We start from the raw sequence: 23754 nt of genomic DNA on the forward strand, positions 1-23754 counted from the left end.
TGATTTGAGAAAGCAAATTTGCATGAAAAGCAAAGACCATGGGGAGAACTCTGCCCTTTTTGTTTCTGACAAAAGTAGGAATCTAAGATGTCCTGATAGCTTGTCTTAATTATAATTTATATTTCAGGGATACTGCAACATCATTCCACATAGACCTATAATCATTTTAATATGACAGGTTCCCCAGTCACGTCACAACATGGGGTCGAATCCTACATAGATCATTTTTTAAGCCCCAAAATCTGGAGGGTAGAGACAATCAGATGTAGTTGTGTGGTTTACTCATTAGCTTATACATTCCACATAGCATTATTGCTTCATTTTCATGCGTTTTGCTATATTCATTCTGTCACTTCTGTCATTTTTTTTAACATTCAAAGACACTCTTGGATAAGATAAAGGTTAATCTCTTCATCAACATTGTAGAACATGTATAAACCTCTGCAGATGTCTGCTTTTTTCTAGAATTCACACAACATATTGTGATAACACTGGTACATTTTTTCAATGAGAATCAAGGAAACCTAATTGAGGCAGATGCCTACCTTGATAGTTACAGTTTCTTCAATTGGAGGTCCCATATCCAATTCTTCACCTTTAGCATGGTGTTTCTTTTCATGACCTCGTAGATAATCACTCCTGGTGAATGAATTGCCACAGAACTTACATCTGTACAGCTTGGCACCTGTAGTGTATAGTAAAGGTATAAGTTATCTCTTAGCGTATGGTGTGATGTGATTTGATGTAAAGGCTGTCACATATTGATACATTAAAGGGCCAGTAATGCTAACTTTTGATAATTTTTTCACCATTTTTGTTTTTGAATGTCAACCATAATTCCTTGTTCTACTCCCCAAAGCATGTTGATATATACAGTGTTCAGCTTGTCAACTCAGCCTGTACGTGTGTAAACTGTATTATTATTGTTGAAAAGTGACTTCTGGTGGGACTACCGGTAGAAGTCAAATGTAAACAATAACAATGCATTTTACACATATAGACGCTAAGTTAACAAGCTAAATAGTGGGTGTTTTAACATTCTTTGGGAGTAGAAAAAGAAGTTGCAATTGATGTACAAAATAAAAATGATGAAAAATCATCAAAAGTTAGCATTACTGGTCCTTTAATTTAATTCCTACTATTCAGCCACAAAGGTGTAAGTTATCTCTTAGAGTACAGTGTGATGACATTTGATGTGAAGACCTTCACACATTGATAAATTAATTTAACTTCTATTATTCAGCTATTAGTTCTAACAATAAATACCAGTAGTCCTTTTTAATATCATAACTGCTGTTGGAAGGGCCAGCAACTTGTAGTGGAAAATTTGTAAAAAGAAAAAAATATTTTTGTGACTCAAGCTCAAATAAGTTTTTTTCGTGAGTGAGAAATATATGGAATGTTCAGTACAATATGGCAGTACAAAAAAATTGAAAGGGCCAAAAGCTTTGACCTTAGGTGTTTTTCTCCACAATCGTTGTTTTCTATGTCAAATAGAGTTTCTTTTTCCTATCCCCAAAGTATGTTGAGACACACAGTATTCAGCTTGTCAACTCAGCCTGTACATGTGTAGAATGCATTGTTATTGTTGACAAGTGAATTCTGGTCCACACTAGAATTCAAATGTAAACAATAACAGTGCACATAACACATATACATGCTGTGTTGACAAGCTGAATAGTGGGTATTTCAACATGCTTTAGGGAGCTGAACAAGACCTTGCTCTTGACATACAAAACACAAATAGTGAAAAAAAAATCATCAGGAGTTACAGCTACTGGCCCTTAAAAGTATGATCAGCATTCATGAAGAACTTTACTGATAGCTTGCTGAGGTTGTGGGAAGATACCGATGCTTTCTTGATTCTGGACACCTTGTATTACATCAAAATAACAATATAAGTAAGGCTTTTTGCTAGACTTAAATTACTTTATGATGAAACACTAGTGGACTGGATAAAACTTAATGAATAAGTCTTGTGCTGGAAAATCATGGCAGATGCACATATCGTTTTTTGATGAAAAGTACTGTACAACTTGTTAAATGGTTTCACTCCGGAATAAAAGTATGTGATGTGTTCTACAGACTCAGTACACCTACATGTAAGCGATCACGTGATTGCGGTACAAACAAACCCATGTGTACATGTATAAGCACCTATGGAAATACTCGTATTTCTGTACTCATTTGTGCATGTGGTTTCTTTTGCACCATGGTCCGTTTGAATTCCGGGTTTAACCTATTGTGAAAACTTGTAGTTACCACATACCTGTGTAGTTACCACATACCTGTATGATATATTAGATGTCTCTTGTAGTCAATGACAGCGATGAATCTTTTATTGCAGCCTGGCTTGGGACAGATGTAAGGTGCTTCACCTTTGTGTCGGCGTTCATGATAAGATCGGGAACTGCGTCGACTGAATGTTGCAGGGCAGAAACGACACTGAAGTTTGATCTTACCACCTACAATGCAAAAATGTTTCATTCTCATTTTTGTAAACTTAACAAATATCATTGACCCTTTTTTATTCTACTATAACACGGTTTCTTATTGAAGGATTCTCTCTCTATTGGATCATGCAAACTGAATCCCTAAGAAACTGTTCCTGTATGGATTTGAAAACAGTCTACCCTGGACAACATTCTAATGTCTCTTTCTACTGCCAGTATGTTAAATAATATTTGTTAACAGCGTATTTTGTAGTCTAGTCTTTGATTTTTGCTCTCAAAAGTATTACAAACATGTACAATGGCTATTGTCAGGCCATAGTTTATGTTCAGAACTTTGCACGTACTTATTAGTCCACAGTGAAAATTTGTAATTTTTGATGTACAAGCTTATCACCATGGTGAAGATGGGTCTCATTTCTTTTACAAAAAAATTAAAGACGTCAATGTACCTTAAAGCCCCAATAGCTGTGAATGTGTAATAAACCGATCTCAAAATATCCTCAGTTGTCCAAGAGTTTTCTTTGAATAAGACCCATTAAAGATCGAAAAGTGTATAACACTCTCATAAGTGTCGAAAGGGTCATGTAAATTGAAATTTTAACATCATTTTAGATTTCACGTCATTTTAAAAAACTAATCATATGACAGAGAAAATAAAGATTACAACAACAAAATGTTGGCCATCATGTCTTGGGCATAAGTAAATGGCATCATGTCTGTTTCTGGTATGATCATGATGTGTATGTGCAGGAAATAGTGTTTTTCGTACTCTTCCATGGAGGCACCATTTTATGAGTGCGGCACCCGTTTATTATTCAGTCTGTTAAAACGTGTACATGTAGGTATGGTCCAAATCAGCCAGATACTTCCATACACATCCTCCAGTTAGCACATTTTCACGAACCAACTTTGCTTTGAAAAGAAAATCATGAAAATAATGCATAAAACTGACAGCTATTGGGCTTTTAATACCTAAACTTGGCAGAAAAATTGATGGTACTTCCAAGAGTCATACCAGTTCTCCAACAAAACCATTACTGTAAATTTCTAAAACTTTTCTGACACATAAATTTTGACATATTTTGAGCACTTACTAGATGTATGCATCTCTATCTTGTGGTCTCTGAGTTCTGGTCTTGTCTTAAAAGCTCGTCCACAAATCTCACAGAGTTCATTCTTCTCAGCAGTGTGTGTCAGCAGATGCTCCTTGAGTTTACTCAGCTTGACCCAACCTTTACCACAGATTTCACAGGTGAATGGTCTGAGTGGACAAACAATAAAGTCAGCTTTCAGTATCCCTTCAATAGCGCTGTTCACGGTTACAGGTTTGTTACTAAATATAGCTGTACGTGTGCGACATCGGACACTGCTGCTTGAAATGCGGACAAATTTAATCAATGTCACATGCATGGCTGTTTTTGCAGCTTGTACTCTGAGTCGTGAATACGTCTTTTACTATTAATTGTTACACAAGCAGTCACCTACTGAGATGTATTTTCGTCATTATTGCAAGCATAATTTTCAAGAGTGTAATCTAAAAATGTGGACAAATATTTATTTTTGCATATTAATGAGAACAAGTCATCGTTGATGACACTGTCCCCACTTGTTAATGGGTACTTTGATTACAAGTCCTCAGAGAGGATAGAGTCCTCTTCATTAATTAGGTCTGTGATAAAAATACTTTGATACAGATGCGCTCAATGGCCAAGAATGAGTTCCATGGTGATGAAAACATAAAAGCAATGTAGGCCACCATCCTAAAGTTCATTAAATGAGTCAATTAGGAATTAATCAACAGGATGTTGCAAAACATTTTTGCATCATATCATAACACTGATAGATATCACTGGTACCATATTTTATAAAGTTTGATGCAGTGCTTCTGGACATTCACCCTAAAAACAAAAGTTCATCTTGTAAATGCAAATTGGCAATTAATTTAATTTATTGGATCGTATCACAAAACAAATCGACATGCACATGTATGACATAGGTCAATGTCCTTGTACCAACTGTAATTAAAATCGGTTGAGATATGCCCAAGTTATGGCTTCGTACATAAAAAATCGTAACAAAATGGCCGCACGGCAGCCATATTGGATCGTATCACAAAACCAATTGACGTGCATATCTATGACATTGGTCAATGTCCTTTTACCAACTTTGAATAAAATCGGTTGAAACATGTCTGAGTTAGGTCTCTGTACATGAAAAATCGTAATAAAATGGCCGCCTGGCAGCCATATTGGATCGTATCAGAAAACGAATCAACGTGCATATGTATGACATAGGTCGATGTCCTTGTACCAACTTTGTATAAAATCAGTTGAGATATGCCCGAGTTATGGCTTTGTACATGAAAAAATTGTAACAAAATGGCCGCACGGCAGCCATATTGGGTAGTATCACAAAACAAATCAACGTGCATATGAATAACATAGGTCAATGTCCTTGTACCAACTTTGAATAAATCGGTTGAAACATGTCTGAGTTAGGTCTCTGTACATGAAAAAATCGTAATAAAATGGCCGCACGGCAGCCATATTGGATAGTATCACAAAACAAATTGGCGTGCATATCTATGACATTGGTCAATGTCCTTGTACCAACTTTGAATAAAATCGGTTGAAACATGTCTGAGTTATGGCTCTGTACATGAAAAAATCGTAATAAAAATGGCTGCCTGGCGGCCTATTGGATCGTATCACAAATCAAATCAACGTACATATGTATGGACATATGAAGTAATCCTTGTATCAAGTTTGAATGAAATCGCTCCAGGCATCTCTGAGATATCTGCGTGAACGGACGGACGGACGCACACACGCACGGACATGACCAAACCTATAAGTCCCTCCGGACGGTGTCCGTGGGGACTAACAATGACGTCAATTGTGAACAGCCCTATAGTGTTTGCACTTCTGTGTTTAATCCTGGATTGCTTTTGCTACACACTGAGCCATAAAACAGTTGAGTGGTATCTAATAAAGTGAGACACTCTTTCATGAGAAAGGTTGTTGATGTTTTCACTCCGTGTTTCAAATTTGTGTGAAAACTCAACTTAAAGATTGTGTCAATATTTAAGTGGCAACTTTCTTCAGATTTCCATCAACATATCACATCATACTAAGGTACCACCACTCACTTTAGAACCATTAATTACTAGCTACAAAGTTTACTAATGAAACATAACCTTATCTCTGGCAAAACATTTTAACATAAGAGATCATCAATTTGAGGCTACTGGCAACCCAAAATATGCTTTTACAGGGAAAATATTACCAGAAAAACATCTTTCTATCGACTATTCATGCTGTACCATTGTTTGTATGTTGACAAGATGTGTCCTTTTTTCAAAGTATGCAACCAACATAAGACAGGGAATGCTTGATTGTGCTAAGTTAAAGTGAGCTGGGAAATTATGTTATCTGGTATTAGGTACATGTAATATTACCCATCTTCACTCCATACATGTATGCTTAGAATGATGTTAGTATGTGAATGACTTCCTGGTGAAAAAAATTCATTAACTAGGTAATTTGTTAATGGTATACCTATGTGGAAATCGGTGAAAATCCATGTTTATTGCAGTAATCCTTTCAGGCTTGAACCCCTTTATACTGGTATAGGGGTAAATCTGGTAAGTTACCAGGTTGTCAAGCCTGTAAGGATTAAAGATACTTGATTTTCAAGGTGTCTGTATACTGTATGAAGGAAGGAATGTGATCATAACAGGATTCTCAGTGCATATCTACACACTGTAGTAACCAACAATAATGATCAATACCATATTATTGGTTTACACAGGTACCTATGCACTGTATAATGAACTAAGGAAAGTGATTGATAAAGGATTACTGGTACATACCTCTCTTCAGTGTGCACTCTCTGATAATGGTATGTCATAGTGGTCTCAGATGCATAGGCTTTATTGCAATTAGCAACAGGACACACGTATGCACGACTTGGATTAATATCATGAACCTCTTTCAAATGTTCACCACGTTCCTCTGTAATCAACCATGAGAAAAGAACCTGATCAGAGCATCAAACTTTTTGGGATATATCAAAACAAATAAACAAAGCATAAAAAAATCAACAAAGCAACAACCACCAGACATACACTTTTTCATTTAAAAGTTTGTGTTGTATCTGTGTAGACATAAAAGTGGCATAAGATGTATTCACAATATTATCTGAAAACATATGAATATATGGTGCAGTGTTTTCTCTGCGTGTTCACTGAAGGGGGCAATTTCTGCTCCATTCATCAAAATTAGGGAGCACACTAAAATTTTAGGGGGCAGAAACAACAGCAAATTCACAGGTCACTACACCATGTGCTTGGGTCACCATCATATGGGCGTATTTGCTTGCTGAGTTTTGTTGTGATTTTCGCACTGTCAGTTACTTTAAAAGGGCAGAAAATGGCTCGAAATGCGCAATTTGCGCAATTGTGCAGGTGAGAGAAAAGCCTGATGGTGTATCATTGATTGGCCATTGGCCTCTGTTTAAAAAAAGATATTTGGAATCATAATATCTCATAGATTGACTGTTCAAGTTACTGACATTCTACTGTTTTGTTGCAGATGTTCATAAAGTAATAATCAAATGTTGTCAGCACACAATCTTCACTGAAACATTCTGAAAACGTGTACTGAACTTTGTCATACAGTTGAGTACACCATAGACAGTAGAGGGGGAAGATTCCCCCCTCTACTGTCTATGAGTATACTTGATAAAATCATTTTGCTTTAATCACATGTGGGATCACATGGCTTATACATGTAAGCTAAAGAATGTTGGGAAGTGAATATCTACCTTTTGTTTTGAAGATAAGGTTACAGGCTTGTTCAGTACATTTGAATGGTTTCTCCTTGGGATGGTATTTCTGTATGTGATTCTCAAGACCTGCTTGGGTCAGTCTCTTGCCACAGTAGTCACATTTGAAAGTCGGCTTGCGTGGTGGACCTGTTTAAAGAAATCAATGATGATTTAAAGATATCTGTAACAGGTAAGATTACGGTCTTTACATCTAGATGACACGTGGTACCGTTTTTGTCTAGTAGTATGCAGTACTCATTCAACCATAGCCTGCATCTTATCATTATGATACTCAGATACAAAATTACAGACACAGAGTATCATAGACTGAATACTTGAAGCTATTCCCATTGTAATGAAGTGCAAATATATCTGTGTATATCCACATGAGTCACTACAATGTAGTTTATCAAGGTACATGTAAGTTAAGTCTACCTTCATCAACAGTAACTGTTGGCCACATGAAGATCAATAAGTAGAACACGCCTTGGGGATGGATATTCGGACTTCAGATTTTTATGATATTCTTTTGGCCTACAACTTGTTGGGACTCATTTGAAGATAACGGAGTAAAGAAAGTTTTCACTGGCTTATTTTTGTGAAAATCGGGAATTTTATTTTTCCATACAATAGAGATAATGCAGGGGTGGAGGCCATTTTGAATTTTAAATATTGGTAAACTTGGGGTCATTTGCTTCTCCAGTATCAAAATTTGCACGGTGAGCCCTGATTTTTATTCTTGATTTTCAAAGAGAATGGATGAGTTTACTTGAAACTACCTTATGTGTCTTTTGCAGCCATAGTGGCCCACATTGAGACCAAATTTGCCCTGATATGGTACTGCAAATAGTATATGGCCACCAAGTAGCATAATCATTAGTTTGAAAAAGAGACATGATTTCTGATGTGGATATTTCTAAGTCATAATAGTCTTCCATAAACTTATTTCTGTTACTGAATGAAAATTTGATAAATATGAGAACAAATCTTTATCTTTACACAGCATGAAGTTAATGTTGACTGTCAAATGGAAATATGAAAAGGCAATTTCCGCATGAAGAAGACATTTCATCTATAAATATAAGTGGTGCTGTACAAAGTGCTGAACGTAACCACAGTCCCTCCACACGACAGGTTGATGACAGTTTTTGGATGATATACAGACATTACTGTAATAAGGAGCATGCATAAATCTTGATATAGAGGCACAAAGTTTAACGATTCAGCTATCACCATTATGGTATGGTTCTTTCCTGTAAACTACACATTTTTCAGTACAATAAGTATAACTGGATTAGACATAAATATGCCACTATTAGTCATAAACCAGACTGTTTGTCAAAATTTCAGAAAGCAGCTATGTGAAGTGAACTTACCATCACCAAACATTTTTTCATGTTTCTCCAACATTTGCATTGATCTGAAAGCTTTGTGGCAGTTATCACAGCGAAACTTTTCCGCTTGTAGTCGCTGAATTTTGTTCAGTTCTTCGTGCATCTTCAAATGGTCCTCATACGGTGTTATGAATCTGAACGCCTCAGAGCATACTTTGCAGACAAATATTGCAATATTGCTGTACGAATGCTTCTCCCTGTGTGCTTCCATCCAGGACAGAGTGGGAAACACTTTCTCACAAAACTCGCAGACAAACTTCATCCTTTCATCAATGGATACAGGAATACAGTCATCCTTCAGCTTTTTGGTATTTTCATGAGTATTGACATGCTCTTTGATTTCCTCCAGAGTGTTGAAGTCTTTTTCGCAAGGAATGCAAATGAACAGATTACCGTCAACATCTCTGTGGAGAGTTCTGACATGGAGGACCAACTCTCCCAGATTAACAAACTTGCTGTCGCACTCAAACGCCCCACAACCAAACTCTTTTGCCTCGTTGTGTCGCTTTTGGTGTTCAACCAGACCTTGCCTTTTCAGGAAGCGTTTACCACACTCCTCACACTCATGCTCATAGTCACCATACAATCTTCGCCGTCCTCTTTTCCTACGACGACCTCTTCTAGAAACCCTTCTAGGTGGTGGTAAATCAGCTGCATCTTCCTCCACATTATCATCTTCTCTGTCATCTTCTTCCATACCTTCTTCTCCTTGATCACCACTGTCTTCTGCATCTTGGTTCTGTGTGTATCCAGTGCTGCAATCATGTCTGTGTCTCATGAATGACATGGATGACACAAACACTTTCCCACACTGAGAACAACGATGTGATCTTTTCCCTTCCATCTCAAGATATGACGTATCAGCTTTCACTCTGGGTTTATGCTTTCGTCTCTTACGAGGTGGCTCTGAGATGACATCACTCTGGACAGGCTCTGCAGCATTGCCGTTTGTATCTTCCACAGCGAAGTCACCGGCAGCGATGTCGGATATGCCGGAGACACTGTTGTCTGGTGTTGCGGTGTCCTCAAAGAATGCAGCCAAGGCATCACCTGTATCAGGCAGTACAATGCTACCATTCTGGTTGTCTGCCATCACTCGTCCCATCATAGCATACTCCACACCTGTAGAGATATTCTTGGTAACCTGTAAAACATCAAAGTTACATGAAAATGTCACTTCTGCATTTAGTTCTCAATTTTGTTTCTCTACTCTGATCATGAATAATTATGGTCAAATCATAAGAACACTTAACCCAGTAAAGGGTAGTTTTTATCAGTTTTATCTCTCAACAAATTGATTAAAGTAGGTTGCAGGTAATGCAAATTTTCGTACTGCGCATCGTATTGCGGCACGCGTACAAACGTTCTTTCTGCAAGCGTTCTTTCCAGAAGTGGTCTTTTTGTCGCGATATAGCATACAATTACTTTGAGGTGCGACTTTCAAATTTGATTTGTCAAAACAGTTCACACCAAGATAGCAAACTTTGTGTAACAGGCCCGTTTTAAGTGTGACAAATGTGGGATTATTTGCAGTATTTAAGTGGACTAAACTTTATTTCATACCTATTAAAACAAGTTTTGAATATCAACTTAAACAGGGATCTGTCACTAGAGGGCACTTCAGTGTTGCATTTTTTGTATTAAAAATGCCCATATCTTAAAAAATACCGCAATTATACAGTGTCGCTCAAATTTGATAAGAATTGGTATATACCAGTATGGGTACCAAAGATCAGCAATAATATTGTTTCTATCTGTTCAGTGCAGAAAAATTCTATGTTGATGTTATAACAATGATTTCTGCACAGTACACCAGAAAACAACCAGAAATGTTTAAACCAGAAAAAAAAAGAATGACAAAAGTAAATAAGTCTGAAAACTTTACGTACTGGAGGTCAACTTTAGCAACATGCATGGCAGAAACCAGTTAGTCTCTCTTAGTTTGACCATAGACAGTCTCCCCCCTCTACTGTCTATGGTTTGAGCTGGTCTGTTAATATGTAACAGTTCATAAACAACGACAGGAAATGACTCGACCTGTTTCAGACACTGGCCATCACTCCTGCATATTTGCAGGATTTCCCTTTTTCTTACCTCATTTGCACATTTTTGACACTGACATGTTCATTTGAACAAATTCACATCTCAACCCCTGCATCTACCTGTACACCAAATATTGAGATGGTAGCTTTGGCGGTATGGGAGCCTTTGTGTGTGACGGACATACATCTGCACATACATACCCACAAATATACAGACATACAGACGCCACCGACTCATCATATAAGCTCTTTTTGGTATTTATATACAAAACCAATATGAGCTAAAAATTGTGCGGTGACCCCCATTTATTTCGTTTGATTCGCAATCCATATATTGTTGGGATTAATTTACGAGAGTTTAAAGAAAACGTAGATTTCAGATCATGACATTTGTAATGAAAATATCAAAATTTGGCCAAACTTTGCTCTTTTTATAAAAGCACTATTCATGGAAACGTTGCTATATTTTCTGATATTTTCAAAAGCAGATCACAAAACTAATACAATACAATACGGGGACATGTGTTGTATAAAATCTGTTAAATTATTTTTACTATATTTCATTTTTATTATTCAATAACACTAGGATAATCAAATAATACAACATTTTAACCAATTTCAGCTAATGTTTTCGCGGGACAACATAGAGGGCGCCATATCTCCAAAATTTGCATGGGGACCCCGTCTTTTTTTCTTATTTTTAACATTTCATCTCATCCTGGACATCTCCTGAAAGTTTCAGAAAAATCCTGATTAACGTCACTGTTACCCGCATTCTACCTTAATGGGGAAGGGATCCTCGGAACTCTGCTCAAAGGTTGCCAGGGACCCCTACAACCGATGTAAACACTGTATCTAGGGTACGTTGGAGATTGATGAAAGTTAAAACAAGTTAGTTCACAATGGATATCATAAAATTTAAATATTTCAGCTATGTTGAAGTGATGTATGAAGATATCATGCATAAAATACATTGTTTGTAAACAAGAAAGTTGCACATGCGCAGTTCCGACAACCCCCATTTTCAAAGGTGAACAAAGGATTAGGAATCACGTAAACAGTCAATGTTGAAAATGCCTGGCATCAGGATTAAGGTAGCGGTAAAGGCTAGAGCGTCAGTTATAAACTTCAAAAATACCGTCAATGACGCTGTACCTTCTCTAATGTGTGGCCAGGTCAGGTAATTGGTTGTTGGCATGGAGTTGTTGGTAAATAGTTAACAATGTAGGGGCATGAGGTGGGATATGGACCCAAAGAACCCAAAGATGATTAAATACATCAATTAAAAAAATTCTAAGATACAGTATAAACTGCCTAAAGATAGTTCAATGTGGAAAAAAGTTAAATAATTCAGAAATAAGAAATTAACAGTCCAAAATAGTAATGACGCACTTCCTTACTGACCTGAGTGCATGTGAAATACACATATACAATGCAAGATCCGAGGTACATGAATATTCCATATTGATTAAGGGTCATTAGCATAGAATTTTAATACCGAAACAATGCTCATTAATGTAATCTGCATATTTGAATATCATTATACCTCTCATCTTGCGCTAATAGACTACACAACCTGGCATCTGTAAATTAATGTATACAAAGTGATCATTTTAAGTCACTTTTAACTGTTTTTAATGGATTTTCCAAAGAGTCCTGTGGAAATGATGAAAACGCTTATCTGTTCTTGTGTTTGTATAACCTCATGGCTGATAATTGTCATAGTATTGAAAAAAAACTGAAAGTGAAGAAATTACTGTTTTTAATAGGCATATTTCCTTGAAATACATGACCGTGTAAAGAATATATGCTAAAAGTGTTTAAGAGTAATTTCTTTTCAAAAAATAATTTAATTTGTGACCAAACGATTTTTATTCTTTGAGTTTACAAATTCAAACATTGCAATTTGTTCAATCATCCTGTGCAGAGCAAAATTTATAAAATGACTGAAAAACAAAAAAAATTGGCAGAATTACAGTCTATGTGATGTAAAATTATGGGTTGACATCACGATAACTGTTAATCTGTTTGAAGTACTAATATACTATAATTTAAAAAAGAAAAATTCATGCAGAAACGGTAAAATATATTGTCAGCAATGTAGTGTTAATTTTGACTTTACATCAAAATATGCCTTTGCTGGATACCAAATATATAGGGCGAATATTAAATCAGCCATGTTCAGCAAAATCGACACAAGAGCATTGATCCTTTTCTAATTTGATTTGATTTGCTTATGTTATCCTTGTATGACAGTCAGTACAATATGGAACTTGAACACAACACAGTGAATAAGTATGCTGTAAATGAAATGGTGTGGCTGCATCCACATGCAGCAATAGGAGTGCCTTTGTCTCTCACCCCTCATTTCCAACCTGTCCCATCCCTGAAAAAATAGTTTGGTCTTATATTTATAATGTTAATAATTTCTGTATTTGTTAAAATGTGCGCATCTCAAAAACTTTTGATCATAAACATTTCATTGTTTTTTATAGCTGACCAGTCAGTTAACCTGTTTATTTTGATATTTGCGCATTTTTCCTCAGTATTTGACATTTTCTGAATACCTTCTTATTCAGTTTGTCATTTTCTAAAAGTTTAAATGCTCCATTGTGTGGTCAAGCTTTCCACAAGCATCAAATGTGGTACTTCATATAGGAGGGTCTGCCTCTAGAGGGCGGGCATCATGAACAGTGTTTGTTGGTTAATTCCTCCACGTACACTTCTGATTGTACATTGAACATTGCCGACGTCCGATTTTCCTGTCTAAAACTTTCACTCATTTTCGTTCATATGACTCTGAAACTCCAGGAAACGATTGGGGAGAAAGGGTTATCTTGAAATATTGAGGTACTCGCCGATATTTTGCAAAATTAAATGAGAAAAAATGCAAGGAAAATGCCGACAGGCTTACACAATGACAGATTTCGGACTCGGAGGCATATGATCATCTGCAGATTATGCAACAGGCCCATATCACGTGAGGCCATGAGGGATATCCACGCAACTCAGTACCAAACACTAAGCGCTCACAGAGTGAGCAAACACAAAGTGAGTACCCCTAACGTCAGCTCAGTAGTCTGTAATAGATTGTAGTCAACTAAGAAACCCTGGAGAAAGGCTTAACACTGTGGCTATGCCGCTAAGTCCCTTTTGATTTTTGTCACAGCTCAAAGTCGTTCTCCCACACCTCAACCTGAACCATGAACACCCCCACCAGTTTATGATATGACCCATCACAATGGCATGACGTCAACGGATCTTGACAGACGGAAGTCTTGACAGACGGAAGTCTTGACAGCAGCTAGCATACTGGTTTAACTCTAATACCTTCTCTGTCTATAAATAGACACGAGAAGGTAATCAAACTATTAAACATAAAAGTAGTCGACATTCTCTGTGGAATAAAAAAAACTAGACATTTGGGGTCACAGGCATTGCAGAGTTATAGCCTGTTAAAACTTCTGAAAAACTGACCAAATAAGAGGAAGTTGGGGAGTCCTTAGTGTATTAATTGTGGTAGAGGTCCCCTAGCTTTTAAAAAAATGTTTAAAAAGGGAAAGTCATTTTTTACTGTTTTTCAGGAAGTTTGACAAGGCAGTGCTTGCATTCAGAATGCAGTGACTGCTATTATAAATGCATTTTTAGATTCTTTGAGTGTCAAAGAGGTGTCAAAAGTGAGATTAACCAAAAAGACTGCTCTGTGACTTCAAAAGAGGGGTGCAAATATGGCTTGTTTTCAACATTTTTGACAGAATAACAGTTTTCCTACATAATTTTATACCAATTTAATCCAACTTTGAAATGAGATATGGACATGGAATTTTTACAGCCTATTAACAAGGTTACAGATAAGATTTGTACGGCACAATTTTCCTGTATTTGAAGTACTTTTTGAAAAATCACATTTTGAAATTTGAAAGAATTTTTAATAATTTTTGATACATAAACCCATGTAAAATCATAAAAACAAATTTTATTTACAAATCCTGCTGTACAAATCTTACAATAAATAGTGTCAACATATTTATAACTAATTTGGTAATATTAATTTATTATTAAATTCAAATATTTAAAAAAAATATGAAAAATTAAATTTTAATATTGACTGGTGTCATATTTCAAAATCATGGCTACAAATATACAATTTTTATATTCTTTGGAGAAATATTAACTAAGGGAGTTATCCTGAAATTTGAACTATTAAATATCTTGATTCTAACACTTGAAACTTGACATTAACTCTGAGAAAAGAATTGGTGCAAAAATAGCCTTTACCGCTACCTTAACTAAGGTCTTAAAAAGATAATGGGGCGTAGTTGCAATTGTTATATAAATATGTTGCTAGATTTGTAAATTAAGTCCGAACCAGAGTTATAAGGCAGAGATCTTGTGGTTAGCAAGTTGACATTGACTGTGTATGTGATTCCTAATCCTTGCTAAACACAAGATCTCTGCCGTTAAACCCTGGTTCGTACTTAATTTACAAATCTAGCAACATATTTATATAACAATTGCAACTACACCCCATTATCTTTTTAAGACCTTAGTTAATCCTGATTTTTTAAACTTAAGTTAATCCTGATCCCAGGCATTTTCAAGCTGGGGTTTAAGAAAACCAGTGCCACCAGACTTGAGGAGTTACTAATTTGAAACAATTTATTCTCACATTCCAATGGTTTTGCTTGCTCACCAAGTTGTTTATGTGTTTTGAATAGGCCTCATTACAGTATCTGTTGAATAAGTTTGTGTACTGGTCCCTGAGGTCTGGCAACTGCAGCGGATGTGCAGAGTGTGACAAAATAAAATAAGGGCTATCTAAGGCATTGATAATGAGCACTAACACTGAGCTTTCTGGTTTCAAACTCAACATTATAACAATGAAGTTGACATCATCACTACTGAAAAATTGGGTGTGTCTATCATTTCACAGTATGTTATTTCCAATTATAATTTGACTGAAATTGAATTTTCACTGGTCTAAGGGGCCATGGATAATTAAAACAAATGAATAACAAATGAAACTCATGGCACTCAAGGGGTACAGTGCTATTTTAAGAATTGTATGCAAATTCTCACTAACAATACCCCATGGTTACGCCATGGAAACAGTGTGTATATGCATGATACCCATCGACATGCATACTAATATTTTGTTTTGAAATGTTTCGTTGTTCAAAACTCTGACAACCTATGTTAGCAATTCAAATAATACTTTTGTCACTGGATGTTGGTACTTCTAAAGTTTCATTTAAATGAAGTGGTTTAATTGAGGTCACAGACAATGAGTTTTGTTTGCCATGTGCACATCTGAGTTTAAACCTGCATTCTAGATCCACAGTCAGGCAAACTGTGTTGGCATACATATGTACATCACACTAATGATGTGAACAAGGAAAAAAATGAAAAAGACCAATCTTGTATAGGTTCAACTGAACTAGTCATAATCACAAAATTGTGTGTTCTACTCAAGTGCTGTTATCGTGAATATAGACTACCCTATACAAGTAACCTTCGGCTGGTCTCTTTTTCATAGTCTCGATAAAAATTATTTATTCTAATCTCTATTGCTAATCTGAGCATTTTATTTCTTTTGTGATTATAAGTTCTTATTTGTATTTTCTCTTGCTTGAGTACGTGTACCAGTATATTGTTATTTCCTACAATACAACAACACAATCTCATCTCGGCCTATGCAATAAAATCATGTTATTGCACTTACAGTTTTCTCATACTGTATAAACTCAGATGGTATACACACATACATATACTAAATGTGAGCTATAAACGACTGAATTTTGTGTTTTCAATTCAGTCCATTAGACCACTGATAGGTTTGCATGCTTTGGACAAAGCTGTCATGTTGACTTACAAAAACTAACAGAGAGATGAAATATAATTCATCAATGCCCCAGCTATTATGTCCCTTAGCAATTCAAGAATAAATATACTTAGATATGAAATACTATACTGTTCTATGGATGGATCTATAAATAGCCTAGAGTTTGCTTACAGCCACAATTTTAACTTTGCTTACAGCCACAATTTTACCACAATTTACATCATCTGAATGAACAGTTATTAGAATATTATATTAGTACATGCAATTGGTGTCCATAAATTCCAGAAAGAGCAATTATGAATCTGTAAGGGTGGACCATTAGATATCCTGGGCATGTATGGATGATTGACAGGGTGGCATTCTATTTTTTCTCACCTGCTCTAATTATTTCAATAAGGCAATTTTTGCAACTTTTTTGGCACTCCTTCTTGCAAATCTTTTTTTGTGGTGGCCAATATTCAAAGTTTGTACTGTAGAAATGCATCTTTACATTCATGATAAATTTGGCCAGAAAGCTTAGTGAAAAAATATCTCTATCTAAGATAAATGTATACATTGAAAACGTCAATCAAAATGATGGAAATATCAGATCACATGATGAAGTGCTGAATTCATAAAACTTCCTTCATCAAAGTATAGTGACAGTTCTGATCCGAGTAACTATACAGCAGTTGAGCTATAAAGCAATCTGGCAAAATCATTTACAACTTCAATATTATGAATGAATGAAAGACCAACAAACAACCTTGACAATAACAATTTGTTAAAATTGCTGAACCAAGAGTTGAGTTTTGGAAAAAACACTGTACAAGCAAAGCAATCAATTTTCTTAAACAGATGTTGACAAATGATTGCACGGTAAAAAAATTGATGAAGTTAACAGGAAATGGCTATTTTGTAGAATCCAGAAAGGCATTTTACTGTGTTCTGTGCAATGCCTTAGATATACATATAATAATTTTTACATTTTTTACAATGTTATACGTATAACAAGGCATTTTGGAGCAAAAAATCATATAAAGCCACGTTGTGAGATATGTCACTAGCCTTATATTCCATAATTATCCTCTAGAGATATTTGGCAACAATATGGATAAACTCATAATGTTTGGTGATATACTCACAAATTGCATTAAGTATGCAGATTATCTGGTTGTGTCATAGACTGTATGTGGATACAATTGCATATGTATGGCAATTGCAAGTTCTTGTTTTACGCTCCAAAGCATGTTGAAACATCTATTATTTAACTTGTTAACACAATGCCCATACCCATATTACAATGCACTGTTTACATTTGAATTATAGTCCAGACCTGAATTCACTCGTCAACAATAACAATGCCATCTACACATGTACAGGCTGAGTTGACAAGCTGAATACTGTAGATATCAACATGCTTTGGGGAGTAGAACAAGAAACTGCAGTTGACATTCAAAATCAAAATTAGAGAGAAAAATCATTAAAGGCTACAGCTATTGGCCCTTTAATGATTTAGGTTTTTACTGTGTTCATGAAAACATGACAACCACAGTATCTTGTTCAGATATCTGCTATAATATCCATCATTTGTCATGTAATTACAACTTGTTGATTGTTCATGTATATAATGGCTGCTGTTGACAAGTCATAATGTACAAGGATAAGGTTTAAGATGAACAGGTTGAGGGCCTGAACGAAATGTTCAAAAGTCATTGAAAGTGTAATGCTGCCAAAAATTTGCGCCTGTAGGGTGCACTGAAAATGAAAAAGTAAAGTGTTGGTTTATCCGTTTCACATTAGCTTGCCACCTTTCTGTCAAGCCATATGTCGCTGAATTTCTTTCAAAAATCTTCCAGACCCTGTCCTCATATCAAATGGTCCACCTCTTACATCTTAGTTGTATGGGTAGAAGAAGACTGTGTAAGGTAAATTACTTACCTCCAGAAAGAAGTGATCACCACCATCCACAAGTCTCATGTTTTGTTCACTTTCCAAGCAGGTAGGTTTAATAAATCTCATCCAGGCAGGCAAAGATGTGTCGCTACACTCAATGGCATAGCCTGGATGGTCAAAACCATCTGACAGCTGAAATCAGAAATAAAATGAAAAATCTTCATATTTACAAATACATTGAAATGAATCATAGTAAAGTTAACACCTATAATCTTCTGCAACTGCATACCATTGCAGTAACAACATTCTCTGGACAATTCATGGTTCTACTCCGGAATAAAAGGGACGCGATGCGTTCTACAGACTCAGTACGCCAAATAATCACGTGATGCCGGTACAAACAAACCCACATGTGCACTAACGCGTATGGAAATACATGTATGTCTATGCGCGTTTGCGCACATGGCTTTGTTTGTACCGTGGTCGATTCGAATTCCGGGTTTGGCCTATTCATGGTGCTGTCCTAAGTCAAAGGCAGCACAATCTAAACTCTTGTGGTAAGTTGAACATCTATAAGAGGCCAAGTTACTAATTTCCTCCTTGCATTATTTCCTAACTTGATTGTCTACTAGATGTTTAATAACAAAGCAACTGCTGAATTTCCAGTTGGACAAATTAAACTGTAACTTATGTTAACAGCATTGTCTTAAATAATCCACCATTTTTTCTTGTTTTCAAATTCACACACAAATTTAGTTTACATACATTTTGTATATATTGATGAATAATCTTCTCTGCAAAACAAGAGACATAATATCTTTACTGATAGACTACTAGAACATCTTTGAAAACTTTACTATTTTGAAGCTAACTAAACAGTGGAATCATTAGGCAATATAGTGTTTGTTCATTTCCTGTGAAAACATTTAAAGTGAACATACATCATATCACACCTAAGCAAACTATAGAACATAATATCCAGTCAAAACATATCAATAAAAATCTATCATTACTTTCTTCTATACATTATGAAGTCCTAGGTATGGTAAATTCAATCATTATACATGTAAAATTGAGCCGTATAGAATGCACATTCTGTAACACTGATGGCTTCCAGGCACCCATGCATTCTGTGGATGTATCTGCGCATTCACTTTTAGATGGTTTCAGGTGACCCATTGGATGATCGACAGAAAATGTTTTGTGCTGTATACTGTTATTGTAAAAGGTTTTAGAAGAGCTTCCAAAACAGTGTTTCATTCTTGCGCAATATTAAATTTGAAGAAAATGATGACATGGTACAAAACGGTCACCACCCAGACTATTTCATGCTCTGATCATAAGTGTAAATATATAATGATTAAGATTATCATGAAAATAATGCACTCTGACATTACTTCCTCTCATTGCCCCCACTTTATGTCAGATGATATGCTGCAATAATATCCTTGTGTATCCTTTGCAGTGTTTTTGTAATAATTCTCGATGAAGCTGCTGTCACACCTATGGTATGATGATCTTCTAAACTTTTTCAAAAGGTCAAACTACTGGTATTACCTTCCAAAGTCCTTCCACATTCTTCTCATTTGGCGATAGCTCTCGTACACTTCCCTTGAATGGACCATAGCGAAATCCTTCTTCAATATCTCGTTTTGCACAAACTATGATATATGCATTATCTAGAAGGGAATCAACATACGCAATATTAACATATTGACAGAGGAAACAGTGAAGGTACAGGTACTACAACACATGTTTAAACTTGACTGATCAGATATGAACTGAAAATGCTCACGTGTTTCATTATATATTGCAGTTATGTGAAATTTGAACCTTTGCATCAGGTTTGCAACTTCATTGAAACTGTTGTGGTCAACATAATGAACGAAATTCACCACAGATTAATTCTAAAAAGATCATTAAGTATTCAAATATGTAATTAGCTGAAATAAAAATACTTAATTTCATTGACTGCTGTCATTGTATCACCACTTTATATAGCAAGTATAATTGCCTTTGGTCAAGTCCTTCAAGCTATATATGCCAAACTGTGAAAGCTTAGTAGATATGCAAATTATAAGTTAGCTGACATGAAAATGCAAAATGACTTTCAATATTGTTATAACCTGGTATAATTATCAATGTACATAGCATGTTTTGCCAACTGTGCCACAGTTGATCTCAAGTAAACCCCAGTATATATCCCTAATTAGGAAAGTTCATTAAATATGCAAATTGGTAATTGGCTGAAGTAAAAATGCTTAATGAGTTTCAATAATATTGTGTCATAGCATCTTTAATTTACATAGCAAGTTTCGTCAACTTTGGTCAAGTCAATTCAGATAAATATCTCTGATTAGGAAAGTTAATTAAATGTGCAAAAAAAATTGGCTGAAGTAAAAATGATTAATGACTTTCAATAATGTTGTATCATAATATCTTCAATATATGTAGCAAGATTTATCAACTTTTGTCAAGTCATTCAGATATCCCTCATTAGGAAGGTTAATTAAATGTGCAAAAAAAATTGGCTGAAGTAAAAATGCTTAATGACTTTCAATAATGTTATTAATTATACTATCTTTAATCTACATACCAAGTTTTGTCAATTTTGATCAAGTCAATTCAGATATCCCTAATAAGGAAAGTTCATTAAATATGCAAATTAGCAAGCATCTTTCATGTCACCCCTTAATATCTTTCAAAGCTGATATATCTTGGTGTGATCAACATTTGTAGCATATCTCATCAAATTCTGTGCAGTCCTTCTCAATGTATATCTGTTTTTTCTGAAATCATTAATTATGCAAATGAGCAAAAAGTAAGCAAGCCACATCCGCCAAAAACTAATCAGTTCTTGCCATTTGCAAACTAAATCTATGTTCCAGATTTGATTCTGATCTGATGAGCCATTTTTAAGATATCGAGCGCACAGACAAACACAGACATCGCTGCGACATTAGCTCACGTGTGTGAACATGTGAGCTAAAAATATTTACATTGAAAGAAAAAAATAGTACGTTGAAGATTATGATAAAACATGTATTGAATTTGACATAAGCAGCAGTGATATACCATAAAGATTGAATAATTTCATCTTAAAATTGAATTGTTTCCTTCATTACGTGATACCTGTAGATAAAAGTTAGCGATACTGTTTCGAAAATGTACTTATTTTTTTCACAAGTTGCTGTGTCCAAACCTGTGTAGGACAGAGCATAGACTAGTCACAGGCGGTAAGTCATTATTCTGATCGTCACACCAAAAATTTCAAATAATTTGAGACCCATTCCAGCATTGTTTGAAGCTAGTCCCATTTTACTTGCAGTTTTATTGTAATAGAATATTGTCTAATACAAGTGGATTTACATGCCCAGGGTAGGGAGAGATGTCGTACTCATGCCTTTCTTCACAACCAGTGCAAAACAATTCATTGTGCAGAAGAGGCATACTAAAACTCAAATGTGCCCACAGCAGGCAAGATCATTGTACTTTTGTTCTGTCTTCTGTATATTGAATATTTCCAGGTAAGCACACATCTATTCATACAGAACCACATATACATTTGTGTAAAGAAATGGAATATATATAATTATTATCGCAAGTTTTGATATTGAAATTCACAGCAAACAATTTTTTGTAAGACTTCTCATTCCCAGGTATGTTTTGTCATGCACTGAGAACTTTTAGTCTCTAAAGTGTATTGTAGTATAATTCATGATTCAGCCTGAGTTTTCAAAGTTTTGTAATTTACATTTCCTCTTTTCTAGTTGTTGGATTTAATCAGCTGTATTGCTCATATGCAGGTTTCCTTTTCAATGGTAATATCACCTTGTAAAGATAAAAATTACTATGTACAGCACAGAAACACCACAAGACCTATGCTTGCAAATTTCTTGCACATGTACTACGTTATAACATAGAATTCAAGAGAGGATCTGAGTTCCCCGTACAGGTCACGTATCATTATATGCAACAGTCAATGTAATCTCCGAGGGACTCCACCTCTAGTGATACAGGACAAAATGTAGGGGATAAGACCGTGTTTGCCATTAAACTATCAATATACATGCCCGAGGGGGTGGAGTTATTGCCTCATATTGATCCTTCTAGTCACTTTCACAGACAAGCGCAGAATTTATGAATGCCATTCCCATTGGGGTGGGGGAAATGTGGGGGGGTACTTGTTTTAGGTGGGGATTTTACAGATTGTCTTGCTCAAGGGGTGGGGCATTTGACAAATTTCATGAGACTAATTTCCAGATCCCCCACTACTACTATGCCCGAGGTGGGGAGTAGGGGTTGACATTGACTGTTGCATAATGTTACCATGTACAGTCGTATCATTTTATTTAATAGGTAGCAATCACAGCGTTCCGGGTGTAACAAATCATGGAGGTAGGCTAGATACCTCCATGACTAAAACAACCAAACTTCACACTCTCAGTGCCCTTGGACGTACCTACGCTGACAAGCGCTCGGCTGTAGCCTATCCCAACGCTTTAGAGGCGTTCAACAACAAAACGCTCCTGTCCACATTTCCGCCCTAGTACAGCATTGTAAATTTACTTTCAGAACTCAACAAGCCGGATGATACTCAAACAGATTTGAATTGGCATTTCAACAAAGAAAATACAACGAACATTCACAGTAATTTAGAAATTACATTGGTTGATGAATGCGCACACATAACTCGAATAAGGAAGAGTTGACATTGGGAACATGTTCAATAATTTGACATGGCCTTGTTTAACGTCGAGCTCGATATTTAAGTGCTTCTGACTTCAAATTTGATTTAAAAACTTCACAACCATATCACGAACATAAACTTTCTCAACGATGTCTTGAAGGAAACTGGTATCTTACTGCGCACATCAACGACCCAAAGCCGGGTAATAATTCGCGCGTTCACTTGAAAAAGTAGTACACGAGGATGTCCTCCTTTTCAGAGGGAAAATTTACCCGCTGAACGAGCCTGGGAATCACCAAACAGACATGGGCGAGGATATGTAACAATACCGCACTTTACTCAATTAAGATCTACAAAATTTAGTGATTATATTACGATATAAGTGATTCTATACACAGTTAAACCTATACTGGAACCATAAATACGCCACACAATGTTGAATTTTACTGTATATTGTGAACTTGAAAAGTACTCACCGTTTGAGGACGCCATATTTCTTGATATTTTCCCATGGTGCATTGCGTCGAAGCTCGTGACACAAACGCTAGTTTTATGCACTTTTACTCTTGTGAAGACGTAACTAGATGACTTCTACGTCTTAAAGCGCTCTTTCAATACCATATTTACCTAG

At 35.8% G+C, this 23754-nt stretch overlaps 1 protein-coding gene across 1 annotated transcript in view; it reads right to left on the minus strand.

Annotated features, from left to right (window-relative positions):
- LOC139136622 (uncharacterized) overlaps positions 1–23751 on the minus strand; it is a 29890-nt gene extending 6139 nt beyond the window's left edge. Inside the window, exons 1-9 of the mRNA XM_070704396.1 lie at positions 23600–23751; positions 19991–20112; positions 18479–18625; positions 8657–9818; positions 7278–7427; positions 6325–6466; positions 3548–3714; positions 2289–2465; positions 546–685 (exon numbers count right to left, since the gene is read on the minus strand). Coding sequence (XP_070560497.1) covers positions 546–685; positions 2289–2465; positions 3548–3714; positions 6325–6466; positions 7278–7427; positions 8657–9818; positions 18479–18625; positions 19991–20112; positions 23600–23642 — 2250 coding nt within the window. The 5' untranslated portion in view covers positions 23643–23751. The remainder of the gene's footprint in view (positions 1–545; positions 686–2288; positions 2466–3547; positions 3715–6324; positions 6467–7277; positions 7428–8656; positions 9819–18478; positions 18626–19990; positions 20113–23599) is intronic.
- Between the last annotated feature and the right edge of the window lie 3 nt (positions 23752–23754).

The sequence above is a fragment of the Ptychodera flava genome, chromosome 7 (assembly GCF_041260155.1).
Source record: "Ptychodera flava strain L36383 chromosome 7, AS_Pfla_20210202, whole genome shotgun sequence".
Taxonomy (NCBI): Eukaryota; Metazoa; Hemichordata; class Enteropneusta; family Ptychoderidae; genus Ptychodera; species Ptychodera flava.